This window comes from Panicum virgatum, chromosome 3N, assembly GCF_016808335.1.
Source record: "Panicum virgatum strain AP13 chromosome 3N, P.virgatum_v5, whole genome shotgun sequence".
Taxonomy (NCBI): Eukaryota; Viridiplantae; Streptophyta; class Magnoliopsida; order Poales; family Poaceae; genus Panicum; species Panicum virgatum.
The window spans coordinates 60,349,256-60,372,712 of NC_053147.1; the positions used below are offsets into that span (position 1 = coordinate 60,349,256).

The 23,457-nt window shown below is 42.1% G+C and overlaps 2 protein-coding genes and 1 pseudogene across 2 annotated transcripts; 2 read left to right on the forward strand and 1 right to left on the reverse strand.

The window, feature by feature from the left end:
- Window positions 1–1,416: 1,416 nt before the first annotated feature.
- Window positions 1,417–3,321, forward strand: LOC120667957 (disease resistance protein PIK6-NP-like). The gene is made up of 2 exons (XM_039947929.1): window positions 1,417–2,773; window positions 3,199–3,321. Exons 1-2 carry the CDS (start codon window positions 1,481–1,483, stop codon window positions 3,319–3,321), a joined length of 1,416 nt encoding a protein of 471 aa, XP_039803863.1. The 5' UTR covers window positions 1,417–1,480.
- An 18-nt stretch (window positions 3,322–3,339) lies between these two features.
- Window positions 3,340–8,143, forward strand: LOC120666429 (disease resistance protein Pik-2-like). Its single transcript, XM_039946272.1, has 2 exons — window positions 3,340–3,789; window positions 5,927–8,143. Exons 1-2 carry the CDS (start codon window positions 3,544–3,546, stop codon window positions 7,676–7,678), a joined length of 1,998 nt encoding a protein of 665 aa, XP_039802206.1. The 5' UTR covers window positions 3,340–3,543; the 3' UTR covers window positions 7,679–8,143.
- Window positions 8,144–18,851: 10,708 nt separating this feature from the next.
- LOC120666430 lies at window positions 18,852–22,137 on the reverse strand (annotated as a pseudogene).
- Between the last annotated feature and the right edge of the window lie 1,320 nt (window positions 22,138–23,457).

Consider the following 23,457-nt stretch of genomic DNA (forward strand, 5'->3'; position numbering starts at 1 on the left):
CATTGATGTCTATTGGCTATAAAAAAAAATTTAGAGGCAAACCACAAATCGACTGTCACTTTCACTTCAAATCATACCGCACCATTCTCAACAATTTTGAAACTTCTTCAGAAATGTTCCTGGTTGTGAGCAACGTACGTGACAACTTGTGCGAAACATTGTCAATTTTTTACCATAGCCTCCACATAGGATATCTTGACATCTTGTCAAATTTCAGGATTTTCGGACTTCGTTTACTTTTTATAGAACTTAAAATCCGCTCGGGCACGCGATCGAGGTCGTGTTTCCTTAACAACATGTTTGAATTTTCTTTTGATTTCATAAATAAGTCCTCAATGTCGGTTGAATAGTATGAATATAAATTTTTTACTCATTTTTTTCATATATTTGAATCACTTGCAGTTCAAATTTGATTTGATTCAAAAAATTGATGAAAATACAATTAATTCATAAAATATATAAAATACATTTAAAAATACACCAAATTTGAACATGGAGTACCACATGTTGTATGTATTGGGTACAAAAAAATTTGAGGTCTACAATGGAAAAAAATTAAATATTTGCTGAGTGCCAGCGAAATGCACTCGGCAAAACAAACTTTGCCGAATGCCTGCAAAAAACACTTGGTGAAGATTCGGGTTTGCTGAGTGCCTGACGACCGGCACTCGGCAAACAATAACGGCCGTCAGCCGGTTTGACGGCTGGCGCACGCGGCGGCCACGTGCGCAAATGTTGCCGAGTGCCTGCCCCGCGGAACTCAGCAAAGGTATTGTATGCCGAGTGTTGGACTTTTGCCGAGTGCTGGAACTCGGCAAAAATGGAATGTACCGTGCGCGGAAGCTTTGCCGAGTGACTGGGGCTCGGCACTCGGCAAAGAGGTTGTTTGCCGAGTGCTCGTGGTTTGGCACTCGGCAAAGCACCGAGCACTCGGCATATATGCCGTTTCCGGTAGTGCATCCATGGTTTTACCATTTGGCAGTGATCCTCTCATTCATTCTAACCTAGAATCCAGAACTGTCCGGCTTGCCAAAGACGCCCTAAATGTGCTTTCTTTGGCCTCCATGCTTGGGTTGGTTCAGTGTACTGTGGTGCTTCCGTGCATTAGCTTACCTTCTTGCAGACCCAATGCCGGCATTAGCAGCGACGCTAACTTCAGCTTCTCCGTCACAAGAAATAACAGATAAAGAGATTCTTTTAGTGAATAAAGGGAAACTAGATGCAAAGTTGTTTATGTTAGGTACACGGCTAGGAGAAATACCATGAGTGTTTGCTCGCTATTTGCACATCTTGGAAAGCAAACTGTTCTTTGCTTGCTTCTCCTATCAGATATGTTGCTTCAGATCTGATGACAGGAGTCCTATTTATAGTCCCCTACCCTTTGCTTTGTGACATTGCAGGTGTATAGCAGGGAGCGTTGTCACCATTTGCTTTTGCCATCCTCTACATAGAGACCAAGAGAGAGAGACAGAGAGCAACAATGGCAGATCTTGCCATTGGGATTTCCAAGACGGTGGTTGAGAAGCTGGTGAACAAGGTCAGGTCCGCTGTCAAGGAAGAGGCGGAGAAATGGCAGATCCTGCAGCGTGACATTGTTTTCATCAAGGACGAATTCGAGATGATGCAATCCTTCCTCAACACCACCGGGCGGGAGCGCATGAAGAACCAGGTAGCAAGGACTTGGGTGAGGCAGGTTCGTGACCTGTCTTACGACACTGAAGACTGCATCGAGTTCGTCCTTCACCTGGACACAAAGCGGGCGACCTTCTTCTGGCAATTCTTCCGCTTACTGAAGCCCAAGGTGGTACCAGCAGCGCTGCCGCTGGACCAAGCCGTCGCCGAGATAAAGCAACTCAAGGCCCAAGCTGAGGATGTGAACCAAAGGAACATACGCTACAGCCTCACCGGCAGCTCTGGAGATCAGCAGATGCTGCCAGCTCCTGCTGCCAGCAAGAGGACCCTGGACATCTTCATCAAGCCCAGGGATGGCTTTGATAATCAGGCAGGCACTTTGGACCTCGCCAGATTGATAAAACGGGAGGGCAAGGAACTTCAAGTGATTGCCGTGTGTGGAACAGGAGGAGATCTTGGGACAACATCCATCATCAAGAAGGCATATGACGAGCCTGAAATCTGTGGCATGTTTCCATGTCGCGCTTGGGTGAAGCTGATGCATCCTTTCAGTCCCCATGAGTTCATCCGGAGCTTGTTGGTTGAGTTCAGCACAAATTCTTACAAGACCCAAGAGCCCAATACCGAAGGGCTCAAGATCCAAGAGCCCAATACCCAAGGGCCCAAGACCCAAGAGCCCAAGACCCAAGAGCCCAAGACCAAAGATCCAAAGACACAAGAAGAACCCAATACCCAAGAGCAAAAGACCCAAGAGCCCAATATCCAAGAGCAAGGAGTTTTAGAATTAGAAGTACAAGAGCAAGAGCAAGAGCAAGGAGTTAACACCGGAAGTCTGCAACAAGTGCTGGAGGTGATGAAGGCAACCCAAGAAAGTATGCTTGCAGAATTCATGGGGAGAATCAAGGAGAAGCCATACCTCATCGTCCTAGAAGGTCTCTCCACCATCGTGGAGTGGAATGCCATCAAGACATTTCTTCTAGACATGAAGAATGAGAGCCGAGTTGTTGTGTCAACGCAGCAGGTTGAGATGGCAAGCCTGTGCGCGGGACAGCCATACCACGTATGGTTGCTCCGGGAGTTCTCAACTGAGCACTCCGTCTACGCCTTCTCAAACTCAAAGGACCTTCCCAAAAAACCACTGGTAAATACCAACAAACTGCTTTTAAAAAAGCTTTCCTACATTTTTGTACATGTCTCTATATATCTACTCCTTCCGTTCCAAATTATAAGTCATTCCAAGAATTTCGGAGAGTCAGAATTTTCTAAATTTGATCAAATTTATACAACAAGATAATAACATTTACGATACCAATTAAGTATCATTAGATTCTTTGTTAGTTATATTTTTATAGTATACCTATTTGATGTCATAAATCTTTATATTTCTCTTTATAATTTTGGTCAAACTTTGAAATAGTTTGACTATCCAAGATTCTTGGAATGACTTATAATTTGGAACGGAGGGAGTATTTACTACTAGTTACATACATAGTGCTCATCCTACATGAATACATGTGCTGATGTTATGCTTCTTGCTTTGCATACATACGTACCTCTGCTTTGCAGGTTAATGAAGCTACCACATTGGACAAGTGTTTGAGTGACGAGGACACAGAGTCCTCAGACCATTGGCTGAAAGTACATGGCCTTCGTGGGCGCGATTCGGAACTAAGTACACTTTGGGGCTAGGTACAAACACACAGTGTGGTCTCCGTCTGCGGGGTGGCTGGTGCTGGGAAATCTTTTCTCGCCCAAGTCCTCCATACCCATTATAGTCCTCGAGCTCATGGTTGGCACCATGGAAGCTACGTTGTTAATGTACCCCATCCGTTCGATATCACGGACTTCTGTGAGAGCTTGTATCTTGAAATCTTCTCAACACCACCAAAAGAAGGCGAAGATATCTTCCGGATGTGTTGGAAACATCTTGAGCAAAAACCGTGCCTTGTTTTTATTGACGGCTTGCGGTCCAAGGAAGATTGGGACTTGATAGAAGCTAACTTGATACCGGCTGTACCATTGTTATCTTTCCCTTTTGGAGGCTGTACCATTGTTATTACCAGGGAAGAAAGTGTTGCCAGACATTGTGCAACGTCACCTGATGCAGTGTGCCGGGTCAAAGGTCTAGAAGCTGATGCGGCCCGTCATCTCTTCCAGGTGTGTCGTCAACTTGCTTCATGCATGCTAACGATCTAACTAGTCACATATAATATGATCAACTCATCATTTGGGGGCGTGACAACTTGAATATCTATAACAATATGTCTATCCCAATATAAAAATGCATCAGTAATCAGTTAGGGATCCAACATTTGATGTGTCATCCTCCATTCTTGTTTGATCTAAACTAGCCCATTAATACATGCCCCTACTATGCGGGTTACAATGTTAGATGGACAATTATAAGATCATTGATAAAAATTAGTACCTAAAACATATCAAAATTGCTTATCTTATTGTGCACACCATCTCTCTCTCTCTCTCTCTCTCTAACACACACCCATTAAATACTCTGCAATCTCTGTATGTTCACAATAAATTCATGGACTATTATATATGTTTCGCCATCAAATTTCATGTTGTCCCTTTCGCATAATCTCTCCTTACATTAGTTTAAATTATGTTAATTCTAATTGTAGCCTATATCTAGTGAGGTATGAATCTATATTTAGCTTTCAAACATTTGTCTTATTAGGTACCACAATTTCTTTATCCACATGTTAACTATAAACAGTATCTCTTATTGTACCTTTCATTAACTTCCCTTTAGTATTTTTGCTAAAAAATAGATACTAGGTCTTATGCTATACTTTTTTTAGTTACTGCGATGGCATAAACATTCATTTCAAGTATATTGTTTTTAGTTACTGCAATGCCATAAATAGTCATTTCAACGGTACATATTGAATTTTCTCTAACAAAGAAAACTCTATGTGTAGTAGTATTTTAAAAAATAGAGTACATACAACTAAAGTATCATGTAATTATTTTACAATTCTTTAGTCAAAACTTTAATTAAAAATTCTAAGAAGTAGTTACATAATTTATTATCACGAATTACCATACAATACCAATTGGAGGCCTCAAATTTTCACAAGTTTGTTTAGGGGTAAAAAGAAAAATCCTACAAAATGTTCACAATAATTAGAAACATTTGGTCTTTCATTTTGGTAGACTCCAATCACAATCACCAATATTAGACATTGAATCTATTATCTATTGCCAAAAAAACACCTCTACTATTCAAAAAACACATAAAAGGAACACTCTAAATTTGCTTTTGATTTACCCATCTATGCCATTATACGTATTCAAAATAACCCAACCTTTTATTAAATTACATACATATGTCATCATGATAGATAGTTTGGAATAACTTAATTTGTTTATATAAATTTCCCATCTTCTATCATTATGAATGACAAATAATGTATGTCTTAAAATTTGTTTCTAAATTATCAGCATCCACCGTTACAAAAAATCATCTCTGGACGAATACTAACAAAGCTATTACATAAAATAATATTGTATTGGGGTGAGCATTGTTATCCCATCTTAGATCTCACTTCGTGTGGTATCACCGATCCTAAGTGATGTGGTGTTAGTTTTTAATAATAAGTGTGCCCTTTTAGTACTTAAGCATGCAGTTTAGGACATAAATTCATTATTTAAATAAAATATAAAAATAAAGTTAAGAAAAACAATAAGAGTTATAAGAAATCATGGCAGATGAATAGATTTATTTAAAAATCAAAACATAGATGCACGGTGCCATAACATACATGATTGCAATAAGTGCCACCAATGCTAAGCTAAGGTTTGAATTAATTTTTTCGAGGAAAAACTATTAGTACATGTGGAAAATATATGCAGATTGTATTAGGAAACAAACAAATAGAGAAAACTTGTGAATTAATATAAAGTTACTTTTATTAGTCATAGATATTTGATAATCAAATGTAATACTTACGTCTTCTAACTCTCAACCATGTGGGAAAATGGTTTGATGGACTGTAGTTAATATAATGAAAATAAATAACAATGTCATTGTAGTTAATATATTTACATATTGCAATCTGATATATTGATAGTAGTTGAATTGTCTAGTGAATTATAATATTTACCATAATGTTATAATAAATCACTTAGTATGGACTTACAATAGTCTTGTAAGTTAGTATAGTAGTTGAATTGTCTAGTGATATATTGATATGATATTATAATATATATAATTTTTTGCTCTTTTTCTTGTTATATATGTACTAATACAATTTGTATTTCCTATATACAACAGGACACCTTTAAACCTGACGGAATCTCTAAGGGCGATTCTAACATGATGGCTGAAGCAGATCTTATCATAGACAAGTGTGGCAGACTTCCCAAACTAATAGTTGCTTTAGCTGAGTACTTGGCCGAAGTACCAAACGTCATACGGGAGGCCCGGCGTCTGAATGCCAACTTTATGTATGCACTGAAGACGACCAGGAAGGGACTTGATAGCTTCCGGGACGTATTCACCTGGATGTATTCAAGATTTCAGGCTTGTCATCAACTACTCAGGAAATGCATCTTCTATCTGTCACTATTTACTCAAAGCAGTATCATTCGTCAGAATCGTTTGGTGAGGCGGTGGATTGCAGAGGGCTACTCTGAGGGCACTGACAGCAACAGCATGGTGGAATATACAGAGAAGCTCATCCACGAGCTTATCACCATTGGCATGATGGAGACACATACCAAGGCCGGTGACATGAGAATGACTTCTTGTCAGATCAACTCATTGTTCCTGGACTACTTCATCTCAAGGGAGATGGAAGAGAACATTTTCCTTCCACTAGAGGTCTCCGTACTGGTGCAGGACAGCACGATGAACACACAACGTGCAGGACAACACCTGGCAATAGGGAGCAGCTGGAAGAGGGACAAGTTTGTGTTTGAAAGCTTGGACTTCTCACGGCTGCGGTCTTTGACTGTATCCAGAGAGTGGAAGCCATTCTTCATATCTGACAGGATGAGAGTGCTTCGAGTTCTCGATCTGGAGGACACAAGTATAACAGATGATGATGTCGAAGAAATAGTGAAGAAGCTGCCTCGCCTCAAGTTCCTCTCCCTGAGAAGATGCACAAAGGTTTCTTGCCTGCCAGATCTGTTAGGTAACCTGAGGCAGCTCCAATCTCTGGACATAAAGCACACCTCTGTGACTAAGCTTCCTAAGAGCATCATCAAGCTGCAGAAACTTCAGTATATTAATGCCGGCACGAAGGTAGCGGCGTTGACTGACGACGAGCCCTCAACACCACGGAGGATTATTAGGCATGGACATGTTGTTGCTTGTGATGGCGTCATGGTGCCTGGAGGAATTGGGGCACTGGTCGCCATGCACACACTGGGTGTTATCAACGTCAACACAAGAGGTGGTTGGGCCACCCTGAAGGAGCTCAAGAATCTGACCCAACTCCATAAGCTAGGAGTATCTGGCATCAGTAGGAGTAACTTCAAGGGGTTGTTTTCTGCTATAGTGGGCCATAACCATTTGGAATCCCTATCGCTGCAGCTCCACATGGACAAGGATTTGGACTGGTTGGCTAAACTCACCCCTCCAGGGAACCTACAACGTCTCAAAATACACGTACATGTAGAAAAATACGCACACTGGAGCTGCCTACAGGCCCTTGGGCAGGTGAGAAGGCTGCAGACCCTTAGCTTTCGTTTCAAAACGGAACAAGATGTTGAGCTCCAGTTCAGTGACATGATGGACAGTGGCACCTGGTATGCACCCAACCAATTCTGTGAACTCAAGGTCCTCGAGATAGCTTGCAGCTCCAACCTACATGTCAAGTTCGCAGAAAATGAGATGACTGAACTTGAGCTGCTCAAGGTTCACTGCTTGGAAGGGTCGTCGCTCAAGTTTTCTGGGATAGAGCGTCCAGCTAAACTCAAGTATGTGTGGCTCAAGGGTTCTTTTGACGACACAGTCAAGGCAGAATTGCGGCAGAAAGTTAAGCAGCATCAGAACAAACATCTTGATTTGAAACTGGAGTAACAATGTTTATCCGGATAATGGTGGTTGCTGCAGGTCCACACTCTTCTGGCTGGTGCATATTATTTTATTTCTCTTTGTCCGATCCTCTCAATACTCTTTACTTCCTATCTTCTCAACCAAAACTAGACAGGTAGTCACTCAATTTCAAATTCTCAAATTGTAAGTATCTAGATGTATTGTATATCTAAGTGTGTAGCAAGAACTATGTAAGAAAAATAAAGGCGAAACAAAGTGCATATTGACATTAGTAAGCCTACAGCTAGTGTATCTTGTAATTTACTTTTACTCCATCTAGTAGTTGCCTTGGCTTCCAAGTAAATGAGAAAACTTGGCATCCAAGTAGTCTAAGGCATCTTTGCTTTATGCAAGGAATATGCTAGGGGTAGTGGGTGGTCTGCTCTACAAAAGCAAGGCAACCGCACATGGTCTGTAACTGAACCGAGAGCTTTGCTATTTTCAATTCAATCCAAGTGGCCCTCAGGTCAAGCTGACCTCCGGGCGTTTGGCCTACTGTGTGCATATCTAGGCAACAATTGGTATCGGAGCCTAGGGCTTCTACGCCGCCACCGCCACATCTGCCATGTCCACCTCCGTTGAGCGTGCCAGCCGAGCAGCCGATGCGACCACAAAGGAGAAGGGTGCCTTCACCCCGGTTGAGGATGGCACCCTCTTAGATCCACAGAGGTAACGGGCTAGACCGGGTTTGGGTCGCGGGTCGAGTTAGAATTAGGGCCAAACATGTTAAAGACTTTGGTGGGGCCCGCGAGGATAGTTAGCATTTGAAATTAAATTGAGGGGCACTCCTCAATTTAATTTCCACACAAGTTCAACCAAGCAAATAAATCCGATCAAATTCGAATAAACAATGTAGATCCATTAAAATCCAAATACTTCACACTAACAAAAAAATAATCGTTAATTCAATTCAAAATTTTAATTACCAGAGATTTTAGAAGGTAGAATTAACACTTAAATGAATTTACTACAGCATACCACTCAAAAAAATTTGAAATACACATTTTTCGACTTTAACAATCCAGAAAAATCTATGATGTTACACAGGGGGAAGAAGCTAGGCTCCCTGAATCATGGTCCATAATTGTGGTCCTGAAGACCAGTGGATCCCAAAGACCTAAAGATTGAGCCTGATCTTGAAGATCAAACTATTATACTCTTTTTTTTCTTGGTGAGTTTTTCCCACTCACTACCGGATTCTGGCCATTTGTCGTGTGCCCAAAGCATACGGCGAAGGCCCCAAAACACACGGCATACATGTTCGCCGTGCCCGGCCCACGGCGAATCCTCGACGGCGACCAAACACGACGGCAAAGCCGGCTTCGCCGTGTGCTTTTTATCGGGCACACGGCAAAGACCTTTCCCGTGTGTTTGGGCCGGCAAACGGCAAACTAGAGCACATGACGGCGGGGACGGCCACAGGGGATGGTAACGGCGCGAGGAGGCGACGCTGGATTCGAAGTTCGCCATGTACCATGGATCCTGGCACACGGCAAAGATTTGAACTTCGCCGTGTGCCAGATCCTGGCACACAACAAAGATTTAAAAAAATAAAAAAAGATTATGTTACAGCTGCCGCGCGCCACAGGCGCCACCGCGTCCGGCCGCCGCCGCACGCGCCGCCGGCCGCTGCACGCGCCCACACGCCGCCCGCCACGAGTCCAAGTCGCCGCCGGCAGTCGCGTCCTGCCGCCGCCGCACGCGCCGCCAGCCGCTGCACTCGCCCGCACGCCGCCCGCCGCGAGTCCGAGCCGCTGCCCGTGGCCCGTGACCGCCGTGCTCGTGGCCGCCGCGCCTGTGGCCGCCGCGCCTGAGCCGCGCTCGCCGCTCCCGTCGGCTCCCTCAGGCTCCAGTGCCCTGCCCCGGCCGTGACATTATTTTAGTTTTAGATTATGCGAGATACACTATTACTTGCATGCTGACCACGATCGAGGCCAGACTCCCGTTAGCAATGGAGACTGGAACTTACGATGGCTTGGACGAGCGCAAAGATGGCGATGGTGAGGTAACGTCCGAAGAAGGAGTCGGCGAGGAAGCCGCCGAGGAGGCAGAGCAGGAAGGAGGTGCCCATGAAGTCGGTGACGACGTTGGCGGCCGCGGCGCTGGGCAGGTGCATGGTGCCCGTCAGGTAGGTGACCAGGTTCACGGCGATGCCCATGGTGGACAGCCGCTCGCACAGCTCGATGCCGAGGGCCAGCGCCACCGGCACCCAACCGCCAGTGCTCGACTTGTCAGAGAGAGATGAGAGGGAGCGTGTGTAGTGGAAGATGAAGGAGAGAGAGAGGAGGGGGAGCGTGTGTGGTGGAGTTAAGTCATGAGCCGTAGTTCGCCGTGTGCCAAGATCCAAGACACACGACGAAGTCTTACTTCGCCGTGTGTCAGACTCGACACAGCAAAGTTAATTTCTATTATTTCATGTCCACTAGTTTCATAATGAAATATTTAAAAATTAACTAAACATGAACACTCATATTTTTTATACGGCCTCAATGACATGATAAATATTTTTTTACTAACTCAAATTTCATTGTTTCATGTCATTATTTATTATATTTTAATTATGTCAATTAAAATAGTTTACTTGCAATTAATACATTAAAAATACCAAATGGACCCGGAAAAATATGAAAATTCAACATAAAGCAATCATTAACGCATATTGTCTATAGAAAAAGTTTAAAAGTCAAACTCAATTTTTTTATCATGACACGTACAAATCTAAACTCATCCTCTTCTTCTCTCTGAAACTTCTTCGGGAAACACTCAATTTGTAAGCATCATCGTGGCAAAATGTTCATATCGTGCTCAAATTTTTACCATACATTCCACGTAAGATAGCATGAAGCTGCGGCAAATCTCATAATTTTCTGACGTCATTCTAATTTTATAGAATTGAAATACTATTTGCATCATCGTAAATGGGAGCATCGGCTTTTTGTCAGCCTTTTTCCAATGGCTAGTTTGGGGTGTGTGGGCTATATATATGCCACCCCACGGCTCATTTGAGAGGGCTGGAGACCAAGGAATTATACAAGAGTTCAAGATCATCTCCAACCACCATAGAGCTTCATTGTACATCATATAGGCTTAAGCACACTTGTGAGAATGCTTAGTGCTTGTTTAGGCTTAGTTCTTGAGAGAACTAGCTTGAGTGAAAGCCTTGCTGCGGCAAGCATCTTGTGATCCGTCGTGTGACCCTCCGATTTAGTGTGGAGAGGCAACGACACTTTGTGCGGGGGAAGAGGAGACCCCCTCCTTGGTGGAGAAGCTCCGTAGTGGATTTCGGCTGGGTGACCGAGAGAGACGGTGGCGGTGCATGAGACTCGGTGTCTTGTGTGCACTTGCCTTTACTTGCCGGCAGCGCCTTGGTGGTGTAGTGCAAGACGGTGATCGGAAGAGCCTCGGTGTCCCGTGGACGTAGGCTTTTGTGCCGAACAACGTTACATCACCGTGTCCTCTCGGGAGTTTGCATATTCTCTCCCTAACCTCTTTACTTACCGTATTACGTTTCCGCATTTACTCTACCTTGCGTGCCTTTACTTTCCTAGTTAGTTTGATTAGGATTGGCTATAGGTTGCAAGTCTTTAGGGGTAAGTTGAGAGTAGCATAGATAAACCTTAGTCATAACTAGCATGTGTAGGACGTATTAGGTTCATCTTATGCAAATAGATTGAGCCCTAGGTTAAAAAGCGATTAGCGACCCTATTCACCCTCTCCCCCTCTAGGGTCGGACACCCCGGTGATCCTTACACCAGTTAAACCGACGATGATTTCAAGAGCGTCGGTGCAATTCATCAAGTAGCCGTTGGAGCAGTAACGGCTAAGTTGCTGGGAAAATACACTCACCGGTTAAACCGGTGATGACAAAAAACTAAGCGTCGGATCAACCGGCGTTAAGGGATTTCGTCAGCCTTTTCCCAACGGCTAGTTTGAAGGATTGGGCTATATATATGCCACCCCACGCCTCATTTGTGTATGCAGGAGTTGCTGAAGCCTACTACACTTGAAGAACACCTCCAACCACCATAGAGCATCATTGTACATCATAGAGGCTTATGCACACTTGTGAGAGTGCTTAGTGCTTGTAATAGAGATTAGTTCTTGCGAGAGCTCCCTTGAGAGAAGCCTTGATGCGGCAAGCATCTTGTGTACTCGTCGTGTGACCCTCCGACTTGGTGTGGAGAGGCAACGACACTTTGTGCGGGGAAGGAGACCCCTCTTGGTGAGAAGCTTCGATAGTGAAGACGGTGTCGTGGGTGACACTTCGAGAGAGACGGTGGCGGTGGACTTGTCTTGGTGACTTGGGGTCACTTAGCCTTTGCTTGCCGGGAGCCTTGGTGGTGAACGCAAGACGGTGATCAAGCGAAGAGACTCAGCATCACACTTGTTCTTGTTGGACAAGTGGCCATGGACGTAGGGAGGGACTTGGTGTCCTAACCGAACCACGTTAAATCGTGTGTCTTGGTGTCTTCACGGGAGTTTACATATTCTCTCCCTTACATCTTTACTTACCGTATTACGTTTCCGCATTTACTCTATCTTGCGTGCCTTTACTTTCCTAGTTAGTTTGATTAGGATTGGCTATAGGTTGCAAGTCTTTTAGGGGTAAGTAGAGAGTAGCATAGATAAACCTTAGTCATAACTAGCATGTGTAGGATGTGTTAGGTTTATCTCATGCAAATAGATTAAGCCCTAGGATAGAAAGCGGTTAGCGACCCTATTCACCCCCTCCCCCTCTAGGGTCGGACACCCCGGTGATCCTTACATTAGTATTTTTGAGCCATTGGTCAAAGTTCTCCGTTTGGTTGATGGGGATGTGAAGCCATCCATGGGTTTCTTATTTGGAGAACTACTAAAGGCAAAGAGAGAGATCAAAGAGGCCTTTGGAAATGTTGAGTCCCGTTACAAGGAAGTCATTGATATTATTGAGAAGAAGATGAAAGAAGACTTGATTCTCCATTGCATTTGACTACTTATTTGCTCAATACATACTATAGTTATGGTGACCCATCAATCTTTGATGATGCCACAATAATAGAAGGATTTATCAATTGTGTGGAGACCTTTTATCATCATGATGAGGATAAGCAAGATCAGGCTGTCAACATTGAACTAAAGAAACTTCAGAATAGAGAAGGACCATTTAGTAAGAAGCTTGCAAGGAATTGTCAAAACTTTGATTACAACCCAGGTAAAGCTTGCAAGTACTTGTCATCTAACAAGATTGCTTTAACTGATAACTAAAAGAGTTGTTTTCATTTATTTTAGCATCTTGGTGGCAGTTGTATGGAACTGAAACACCAACTTTACAGAAGATGGCTACAAGGATTTTATATTTGGCATCAAGCTCTTCTAGTTGTGAAAGAAATTGGACCGGTTTGAAATGGTTAGAACCTATGAACCTATCTAGTGTCAACATTCCAGCAGCATTACAATTAATATGCAGGACTGAAAATGCTCTCATTTTGAATTTATAGATACACACTAAGAAGAGAAACATGCTTACTACAACTCGCCTCAACAAATTGGTATTTATTCAATTCAACACCAAGCTGATTAATAAGAAAGAAAAGATCAAGGCAAAGAGGATCAGTGATGTTCTCTTGTCTAGTGAAACAACAGAAGCTCAAGGTTTTTTGCATGAGGATGGAGATTAGTGTGCACATGTTATCTATAGAGATGAAGAAGATGAGGAGATGGAAGGTACAGGGGTACCTTGATCTGTTATTGGAGAGGTAGTGGGAGCAGATGAACAACTTGAGCTGCGCAGAAGTGCAAGAATGAGAGAGTTGTATGAAGGAGAAGAATTTGACTCCGAAGAAGAAGAGTTTCAAGAAGATGAGGATGATGATATGGAACCATATTGAAGAAGATATGGCACTGGGGCTTTATCATTTCATGTTTTATGTTTTCTAAATTCTGATGCATTCACGTGAACTATGTGTCTTAAACTTATGAATTGTTGTGTGTCTGTTATTTTAAGAGTAAATTGCACCGACCATACAACAACTTGTCAGGTGGGTGCAAATTAGTCCAACAACTTCTAGAATGCTCAATTTAGTGCAATAACTTGAAGGTGGGTGCAGATCGGTCCAGCAACTTGTAAAATGCCCAACTTAATGCAATAACTTGGAAAATAGGTGCATTCACAGTCCAAACATTACACGGTAATGTAACTAACGCAAAGTCTCAATAAAGAGTATATTCATGTTAGTACAAATTATTAAGTATTATTTGACCATTGATTTTTGTGCTGCGCATGTGTGATAATGTATTTGGCAAGGATAAAAACCCTCGCTGTTTAAAAATTAATGTTATGTCTCTACATCAATTACTTTTGTATAGTGATTTAATTTTAATTAAAATATTTAATTTTATATTCAATATTGAAAAAATCACCTTCACTGTTTACGATTTATTTGATTATATGCACTGTTAAACTAAAAAAGTCAATACGTTGATACAAACTATTGATACCTTTTTGGAGCTTGGTATATATATTTTTAAAGCCTCATACATTCGTTAGAAAGGAAAAATAAGCTAAATAAATAGAAACAAACATGAGCATTGTTGAATACATGAGCAGAAGCGCAGAAGAAATCTAAGGTTTCGGGGTCTCTCTTATTAACTTCAGTATTTGAGTGATGCTAATGGTGTAATTCTAATTTTCTTTTTGCATTTGAACTAATAAAAAATTGTACATAGTTGAAAAGCAACAACCGGATCACCATCAATAATTTCCATTTATAAAATTTAAGAATTATTGACGTTCATCTACTTTGCTTAATATGTTGTTGTAATGGTGGCTTAAATAATATATTATTTTTAATAAAACCATAATTAATTTATTCTGAGAATAAAATTATTGGTGTCCATTGCGACGCAAAAATCTACAGTCAAATAATATGTTCCGGTGTGAATATACACTTTATTTTTACTTGACGTTAGCAAATATATTGTCGTGTAATGTATGGATTGTGAATGCACTAATTTACCAAGTTATTGTACTAAATTAAGCATTTTCTAAGTTGTTGGATCAATCTGCACCCAGCTATCAATTCATTGTACTAAATTGAGCACTTTACAAGTTGTTGGACCAATTTGCACCAACCTGTCAAGTTGTATGATGGGTGCAATTTACTCTTATTTTAATATACTGATGTCCAACTTGTGTGGTAAAATTTGTACGGTTGTCCATCTTGTTTATTCCTTGCTGCTGATATGGTCTCATGGATGGAAGATGGCTAAGATAATTTAGATAAGTATCTTCCTTGCTTGCTAGTATGTTTTTCAGTTTTTCTATACATTGTATTGCTGATATCAAACTGTAGAACTGTTCATATGGTGCAGATTTGAGTTGCTGTGGTTGCCGACCACTTGAATTTGGTATGTAGGAACATCATTTTTGCATCAACTAAGGTATGTCCCGGATCAGCTACTATGTTTATTCAGCTAATATTGTTACTCGGCAACTATGTTTATATAATTTGCATATTTGACAAAACATCTAGAAAAATGCCTTGAAATGCCTAGGCTCGCTTAGACTCGCCTAAGCTCTAGGCTGTGGGTCACCGCCTAGAAACCGCCTAGTGCCTTTTTTTTAACATTGGTTGTTTTGCATGTGCTTTATGGTTTGTGCTCCTGCAGCACACGCATGCATGCTTAATGCAGCACTAGAGTTGGCACATGCAATCACTCCTCTCCTGTTTTCTTTCCTTTTTCTTCCTTTAGATCCTTCTCTTTTATTTATTTTACTTCTTGTTTATATTTATATCTTATCTGTGTAACTAACTTATTCGCAATGTTAAATTATTTGTTCGCTTTTGTAGATTAAATCATTCCATGATGTTAACTTATTTGTTCGTGATATTCATTTTTCATTATTTATCTATACAATTAAATGGTCGCGATATGTAATATTTTGTTCATTGTATATTATTATTTGTATGTTTAATTTTTTTCATGGAAATAATCATTTGTTCGTGTTGTTAAAATATTTGTTCCTACTTCCTACTAGCCAAAATTAATTACTAAAACTTATAAAAAATACATTTTCAAAATATTGTGCAAACATAGACAAGTGTGGTTAGAAAAATAATGGTATAATTCAAATTTAATTTTGATACTCGGTTTAATGCTTATGACTTTTTTTAATTTTGAAGTCTGACTGCATGCATGTGAGTCAGTCACCCTCCTTTATCCTTATCTGCATGCACAAAATCTCTTCATAATTTGTAGAAATAATCCGTCTAGATAACTGGGCCTAATTACAGCCCAATTCACTATGTGCACCCACAATTGTCCGCTTCACGTGATGGTTCGCATAACCATCACCCCGAAGTAGGGATGAAAACGGACGGAAATATTTCCGTTCCGACCCGTTCCGTTTTCTATTTTTGTCCGTCCGTTTCCGTATTTGTGGGATCCCGTTTCCGTATTTACAGAAGTAGAAATGAGGTTTTTCTGTCCGTTTCCGAGGAATCTCGTTTTTACATGGAATTGACCCGTATTTATTCTGTTTTCCATCCCATTTTTAATCTACATAAGGTATGTCTAAAAATTGATATGTTCAAAAACATATCAATCACTAAGTATGCATGTTAACATGTTAACACATGTCATACTAGTGAATATTGGACTAATAACTTCGTACGTGTATATTATTTTGTGACTTTGTTAATGTATACTCGAGAATATTTGATCGCGTTATTCTTTCCGGCTCAATGTCCGTATTGATTTATTTCTGTACTTCCGCGTATTCCGATCCCGTTTTCGTACCCGTATTTTTCGAACCCGATCCCATTTCCGCCAAAATATATAGAAACTATATTCCAAATAAATTTATTTAAAAAAACTATATTCAAGTATCTATGTAATGATATCAAGTATGTATTATAAATATTAGTATTTTTTTATATAAAATTAATCAAAGTCATTTCTTAGGAAGTGTGAACGACAAATATTTTGGGACGGAGAGAGAACACGCTGGTGGTATACTGAACATACCAGCAGAGTGCTGAACAGTTCTGATGCACGGGAGGAGGATCTGATCACTATGATGAAATGTCTTATGAAATGCAAATCTAATAAATCTTGGAGGTGCCTGCAGTCCTGCGGGCTGCAGCAGAAGACCACAGGTCCACTGCACCAGCACATATGGCTGCCTACGCACGGCCGTACGTTCATGCATGGTTTTTGACTTCTCCTCCTGCACTATAATGCAAAGTTACCAGGCGCTGTGGGACCACGCGGCTCCACCAATTTTTTTTCCCCAATTACCCTTACAAACAAATTCTGTCCTAAAGTCAAGATAGTGAAAGGATCGAGGCTCAAGAAGGGGAGGTTGAATTGGAGTTTTTTTTAATTTCTATAAGGTCCTTAACCTCAGGGGAGGAGCCAGAAATTTATTTTTTTCATTATTAGGGGGGACAACCATGCTAATTTATATAAAAATTTAATCAAAATTCAAATTTTCAATGTAAATTTGGGAGCCATAGGGGGCCAGGCCCCTGCCCGCCCCCTGTCTACGCCCCTGCTTAACCTAGACTAGTATTATCCAATCTATAAATTTGAAATCTAATGACTAGACCACACTAGCAATGGATCCTTAGGTAGGAAAACACACTAATATGCTCATTTTGCCTAGGGAAGACCACACTAGCAACAACAAGTCCTAAACAAAGATTCACACTAACATGCAAATTGTCCTAGTCAAACTACAAGCAAACAAGAGCAAGAGCAAGAACACAAGAATTTAATTGCTTGAAGTGAATGCAAAGGACACGAGACAACCGGATTTTTTTCCCGTGGTATCGAGGAGTTGACGCTCCCCCCTAATCCACGTTGGAGCACCCACACAAGGGTATCGCTCCCTTGCTTCACCAAGGAGCAAGTGATCACTAAGAATGCTCCTTCTCTATCTCCGGAACGGCGAGTTGTACACCGTGTACAAACTTCTCTTCTTGGGGCTCCCACAAACTCCAAGAGCTCACCAAGAACCTTCCGATCACCAAGACCGTCTAGGTGCCGTCAAACACCAAGAGTAACAAGCTCCTAAGCCTTTACTTGACCTACACTCAGTTGGCCCTAGTTCAAGCACACTTGCTACACTTGTAAAGGTTGAATTCTTCAAGTGTTGAACACTATCAAGCTCTATAACATCACTCTTTTGCTCAATGCACTCTCTCTTTTTCTCAAGAGTGGCCTCAAGTATTCAATGTATCAAAGGCAGCTTAAATGAGTCAGGGGGTGCCCTTATATAGAGTGGAGAGGGTCACATAGCCGTTAGAAGTCCACTGTAGAAAAATCGTGACCATCGGAAGAACCGACGGGTTAGAAGTTGAGGGCGTAGGTTCAACCGGTCTTCTGTGTCCAAATAGTAGCCGTTGGGGGTTCTGACATAGTATCCAGGCTTGCGTCATTGCACCGGTGCATGCTCCGAAGAGTCATCGGTTCAACCGGTGCTGAAGAGGTTCTCTGATCAACTCAAACAAGCTCTCTGGAACATAGTACATCGAATGCACCGATGGTAGTTTTTGAAGCGTTGGATCAACCGGTGCTGAAGGCGAGTTGAGGTCCACCAAACTTGCTCTCTGGAACAAAGTACATCTAATACACCGGTGCTTTGCTTGGGACCATCGGTTCAACCGGTGATATAGAGTGACTTGACTTGATTTCAGCTTGCATCCAGAGGAGATAGACCGACAGGGGCGTCGGAACTTCCGCCAAGCGTCGGATGCACCGATGCTGCAGTTTTTCTTGATTTTTAGCTGAATTGACTTGGAGTTGAATGTTACTTCGATTGTTTCTTCTTCCAAGTGTTTTGTTGACTTCTTTTGACTATCTTGAGCTGTTTTTGAGCTAGTGTGCTAGATCTCTGAGGCCAGCTCAATTTTGGTCAAGCTACTAACTCACGAACCCCTCTTAATAGTACGGTCAAGAACTAGAAACTATAAAACCTAGCTAAATCAAGTGTCCTTCATCTCCTTGTGACACTTGAGACTAGAAAGGTCCTTAATCTTTGAAATTTAATCCTTGGCACGCATGATTATTTTGAATTGAGGGGTCTCCTTTCACATTTCATATGGGACTCATCCAATCATTGATTTTTCCTTCAAAACACACGTTAGTCGCATACGGTTGTAATTAATCACCGAAACTTACCATTAGCGTCTATTGGCCTAGATGCGCTTCAGATAGCAGGAAGCAAAACTAAGTTTAAAGAATTTGCACAATTATAGAAGATAAAAAATTTATAGCAGTCTGGTCATGAAACAACCCAAAAGTTTCTGTCAATGCTCTAACCACCACCCATCATGGGAAAATATTCGATGCGATAGGACCAAGGCTTGTTTAGCTTCAGTTATCCAGTGACAACAAAGATGCAGGAATCTTCTTGTGGCGCTTACGAGGAGTATCCTCAAGCTGAACATGCTCATAGGTACTGTCTCTTTTCAGCCTTGGACTGCGCCTGAGCACCTTCCCATCAAAAAGGAGAAGATGGTTTAGACACTGACTTTGGTGGCCTAGGAGGCAAACCACTAACACCATTGGCCTGAACCTGCACTTGCTCTGAATTTTCAGCTAAAAGTATGGCTTCATCCTTGTTATCACCAACTGAAGCCAAGGGAGTAGCTTCTATCCCAACTTCAACTTGCTCTGTGGCGGTCAAGGGAGCCAGTACAGATTTTCCCAGGTTAATGTATTGATCTCTATCCATATTATCAACATCAATCTTCTGACTTCCAGCCAAAATACTCAGCAGCACATGAGGAATAGGCTTATATGGCACAATGGCTTTGGAGTTGAAGGCTGGGCTCCAGAAAACCTGGATCTTCTTGCAATCCGCGTGCCACCGGTCCCACCAAGTGATAAGCCTTCACAAAAGGTAGACTTATTGAGCACAATTGGCTCAAAAGCAGAGTCCCAGGATCTCTTGAGACCCTTTGGCAGAGGAAGCTCATGCACATAAGGTGGCTTCAATGCAGAGATCGGAGGTAAAATCATCCTGCAGAGATTAGCAAACATCACATGCTCTTGAGGAATTTGCTCTGATTCTCCGTGCAGCTTACCCTTCTCACACGCTGCCTTAGCTTCCTTAACCAAGGATCCCAACAATCTTCTCTTCTCAGCCCGAACTTGATGAGCTTTGGAAATTTCCTCATAGGTTCTTATGCAATGGGGCTTAGAGACAAGATCTTTATATTTAGGTGCCTCCTCTTTCAACTTTATTAGCTCATCTTCTGAAAGCACCTGAATGGAACACAAGCTTCCATGAATGAAATGCACAGTGAGCAGCTGAGAACACAGACTAAATAGTGTGATTTACCTCATGAAAATCATCTTCTTCAGGGAAACATACCACCTTCTGAGCTGTTGCAAGCTTCAGCGCACCCCAATGCTCACATTTAATGCCAGATACATTCTCAAAGCGCCAACTAGCATTGGCCAGGTATTCTAAATAATTCTTGAAGACAGCATCACAACGAAACAAGGCGCCTGCTGTCGCAACAATTTGCTCATTGAGCTGAAATACAAAGAGTGATGCTTTATAACTAAGAGAAAATTGTAAAGGCAATTTTTCTATGAAAACTGGTCGGTCAAAAATAAAGTATTATATGCGCACAACACATAAGCTATCGTATAATCTAACACAAAATGGCAGGGAGCTATAAAGCAGAAAGCATGGCAACTCCAATCATTGAACTCACCATCTCTGGTTCGACATCAAATCCATAACGACTCAGGAACATTTTTAGTCCTTGGCTCATTGGGAAGCGGTCATCTTTAGCCACCTCAGCTTTTTCTTGAGGCACTAACGTGCGCATGAGATGCTGTATGCCCCCACATTACCTCCATCACAATTTCATTGTGCACGCAGGGTATTCCCTGAAAGACGTCACAGCAACAATGACCCTCAAAGTTGTTCAAAAATTATAATCAGAAAAGGAGTAAAATACTCACCAACTTTGATTCAATGATTGTTTTATATTCAGGCTTTCCAACAGCCAATTTCATATCTGGGCGGCGCCAGAGTAGATCAGATCAGCAAGCCTTTTGTTAACACCAGTATCAGCATTAATGGCGCTGGATTTGTCCTTAAAAGCTCGAAATTCAGCCAGAATAGCGGCCTGTTAAGGAAATAAGGGTGAGCATGTTCATGGGCACAAAGAAAAAAATTAAACAATTATCATGCATGTCTTTGGAACAGGAGAAGAGGATGAAGAAGAGGGGGCATTCAGTAGGTATATCTAAAACCATAAAAATGTATACCCTTTTCATGTCCTTGTTTATCAAATACTTCCAGTGTAATTCCTAATATGTTCACAAGTTCAATCAGAAAGTAGCACCACCACATCTGCACACAAATGTTTTAGCGTGTACTAATTGATTCTTAGAGATATCCTTGCACCTATGGTGACCTTTCAGCAAAGAGGTATCATGCTACATGTTTTACAAATAGATGATTGGGAGAACAATGAGTTTCTGTTCCTTTCTCTCAATGCAAAGAGCTACTTAATTAACTTGATGACAAGCAAGTAAGGAGATAACAATCAGATGGAAAAGCAAGGAATGAAGGAGGTACTAACAATTGGTCGGCGACTATCAGCAAACTTTGCCCAGATAACCTGTAAGAGGCAAATAATAAAACGGGGAGATATTGGGTCGCTTGCATAGACCAAAGGAAAAAGAAGCACATCATTGAAGGTCAACCAAGCAAGGAGAAACAACGTACCTTCATAGCATTAGGTAGGTGAAGTTAAACCTCAGAACAAGAGAAAAGTGCAAAACCAGATGGCGTCTCAAACAGCAGCAACATAACCCCATTATTCTTCAATTTTTTAACTGCAAACAAGATATCAAACAAACTTAAGCAAGCAGGATTGCCAAGAAAAAAACACACATAAACGAATCGCATGTTCATGTATCAAGATTCAAGAGTGAAGCCAGCCAGCCCTGGGCATGGGGCTACCCTCGCCTCCGCCTTCAGTCAAATCACAGCAGCAATTCTCGTCGGCGCGGTCAACACCCCCTTCCCTCAGGCCCCTGCCTGCCCTACCTACCTTTAAGAACGCCTCCAACCCCCAGTCCCCAAATTCTAACTCGCCGGTTCACAGGAAGGAGAAGGTTATCCGGATCTGTGTGATCGGATCCAAATAGATTTAGTGAATGTGGAAACCGTCTCCCCAGATCTCTGTTTTCCCCCACCGCTATAAGGATCCTCTAGGGTTTTCGCTCTCACCTTGAATAGCTTACTGACGTTTTCATTTCCGATGTGTGTGAGATTGAGGAGGATGACGGCGGGCGGCTAGCTCACCTATAATCCTCGAAAGGGGCCGCCTACAGTAGATCCCATCCTGAAGAGTCTGCCCCATCGTTTGAAGAGAGGATGCGAGAGGAGATCAAGAACCGAGATCGAGATTTTTGCAAGGTTTGTGGTTGCCGATGGGGGGCGGTGGGCGGGTAGGGTCGCGGGACAGAGGGTGAGGCAAAGTTTAAATCTTTGCCGAGTACTTTAGGGCGTGTTTAGTTTGCGAATTTTTTTGGATTCGGTTATTGTAGCATTTTTGTTTGTTTGGTAATTAGTGTCCACTCATGGACTAATTAGGCTCAAAAAATTCATCTCATCATTTACAGCTAAACTGTGCAATTAATTGTTTTTTAAACTATATTTAATACTTCATGCATGTGCTAAAGAAATTTATGCAAACTCATGCTACATATAGACACGCACACTAGTATCAATTATTCCTCACAAGCACATACGCACGTGATCTACGCACGCTTCCTTTCTTCTCTTTCAGAACAAAATGACTTTTTATAGCACATCTATGCATGCACAAGCGAGAGCAAAAAAAAATTTTAAAGTACAAAATCTCGTCAAACACCCACCTTTAAAAGAACTGTGTTCCTTTCTTCAGCGTCTATATATATGTTTTCTTCAATGTTTGGGAGGGCATGTCCCCAGACAGGGACGGGAGCAACCTTGATCCGGGCTTTCCAAATGCCCACAGAAGAGAATTATATTGATCACTGCGAAACTAACCTCCGGCAGTTTCACATCCACAGGGAAGAAACTGGACACAAAGCATCACTACCGGACTTCCAAACTTTGCCGAGTGTCCATTACACTCGGCAAAGGACAGGTTCCACTCGGCAAAGTCTTTGCCGAGTGTAACACTCGGCTAAAGACACTCGGACTTTGCCGAGTGTTGGATTACGGGCACTCGGCAAAGGCTTTGCCGAGTGCCCTGACACTCGGCAAAGCAGCTACATGGCGCCACCCTGGTCCGGCGCTTTGTCGAGTGTCTAACGGCAGGCACTCGGCATAGTTTGAATTTTTGCCGAGTGTCCGCGGCCGACACTCGGCAAAGTTCCCGCGCCAGGTTGCCGCCACGTGTCCACTTTGCCGAGTGCTGGACTTTGGCACTCGGTAAAGTTCCCGCGACAGGGTGCGGCCACGTGGCTATTTTGCCGAGTGCTGGACTCTGGCACTCGGCAAATTTTCAAATCTTTGTCGAGTGCCTTTTCTTTAGCACTCGGCAAAGTATGCTGACCTGAGCAGGCCCCTTTGCCGATTGTTTTGGATTAAACACTCGACAAAGTGGTGAATTTTTCTTTTTTTGTTCCTTTTTTCTCTGTTTTTTCATACAAATACAACAGAAATATATATAAATGCAGAGGTCGTTACATGCAGTTATAGTCCATCACATATAATTGAGAATTACGAGAATGACATCGATACAAATAACACAGTCCATCAC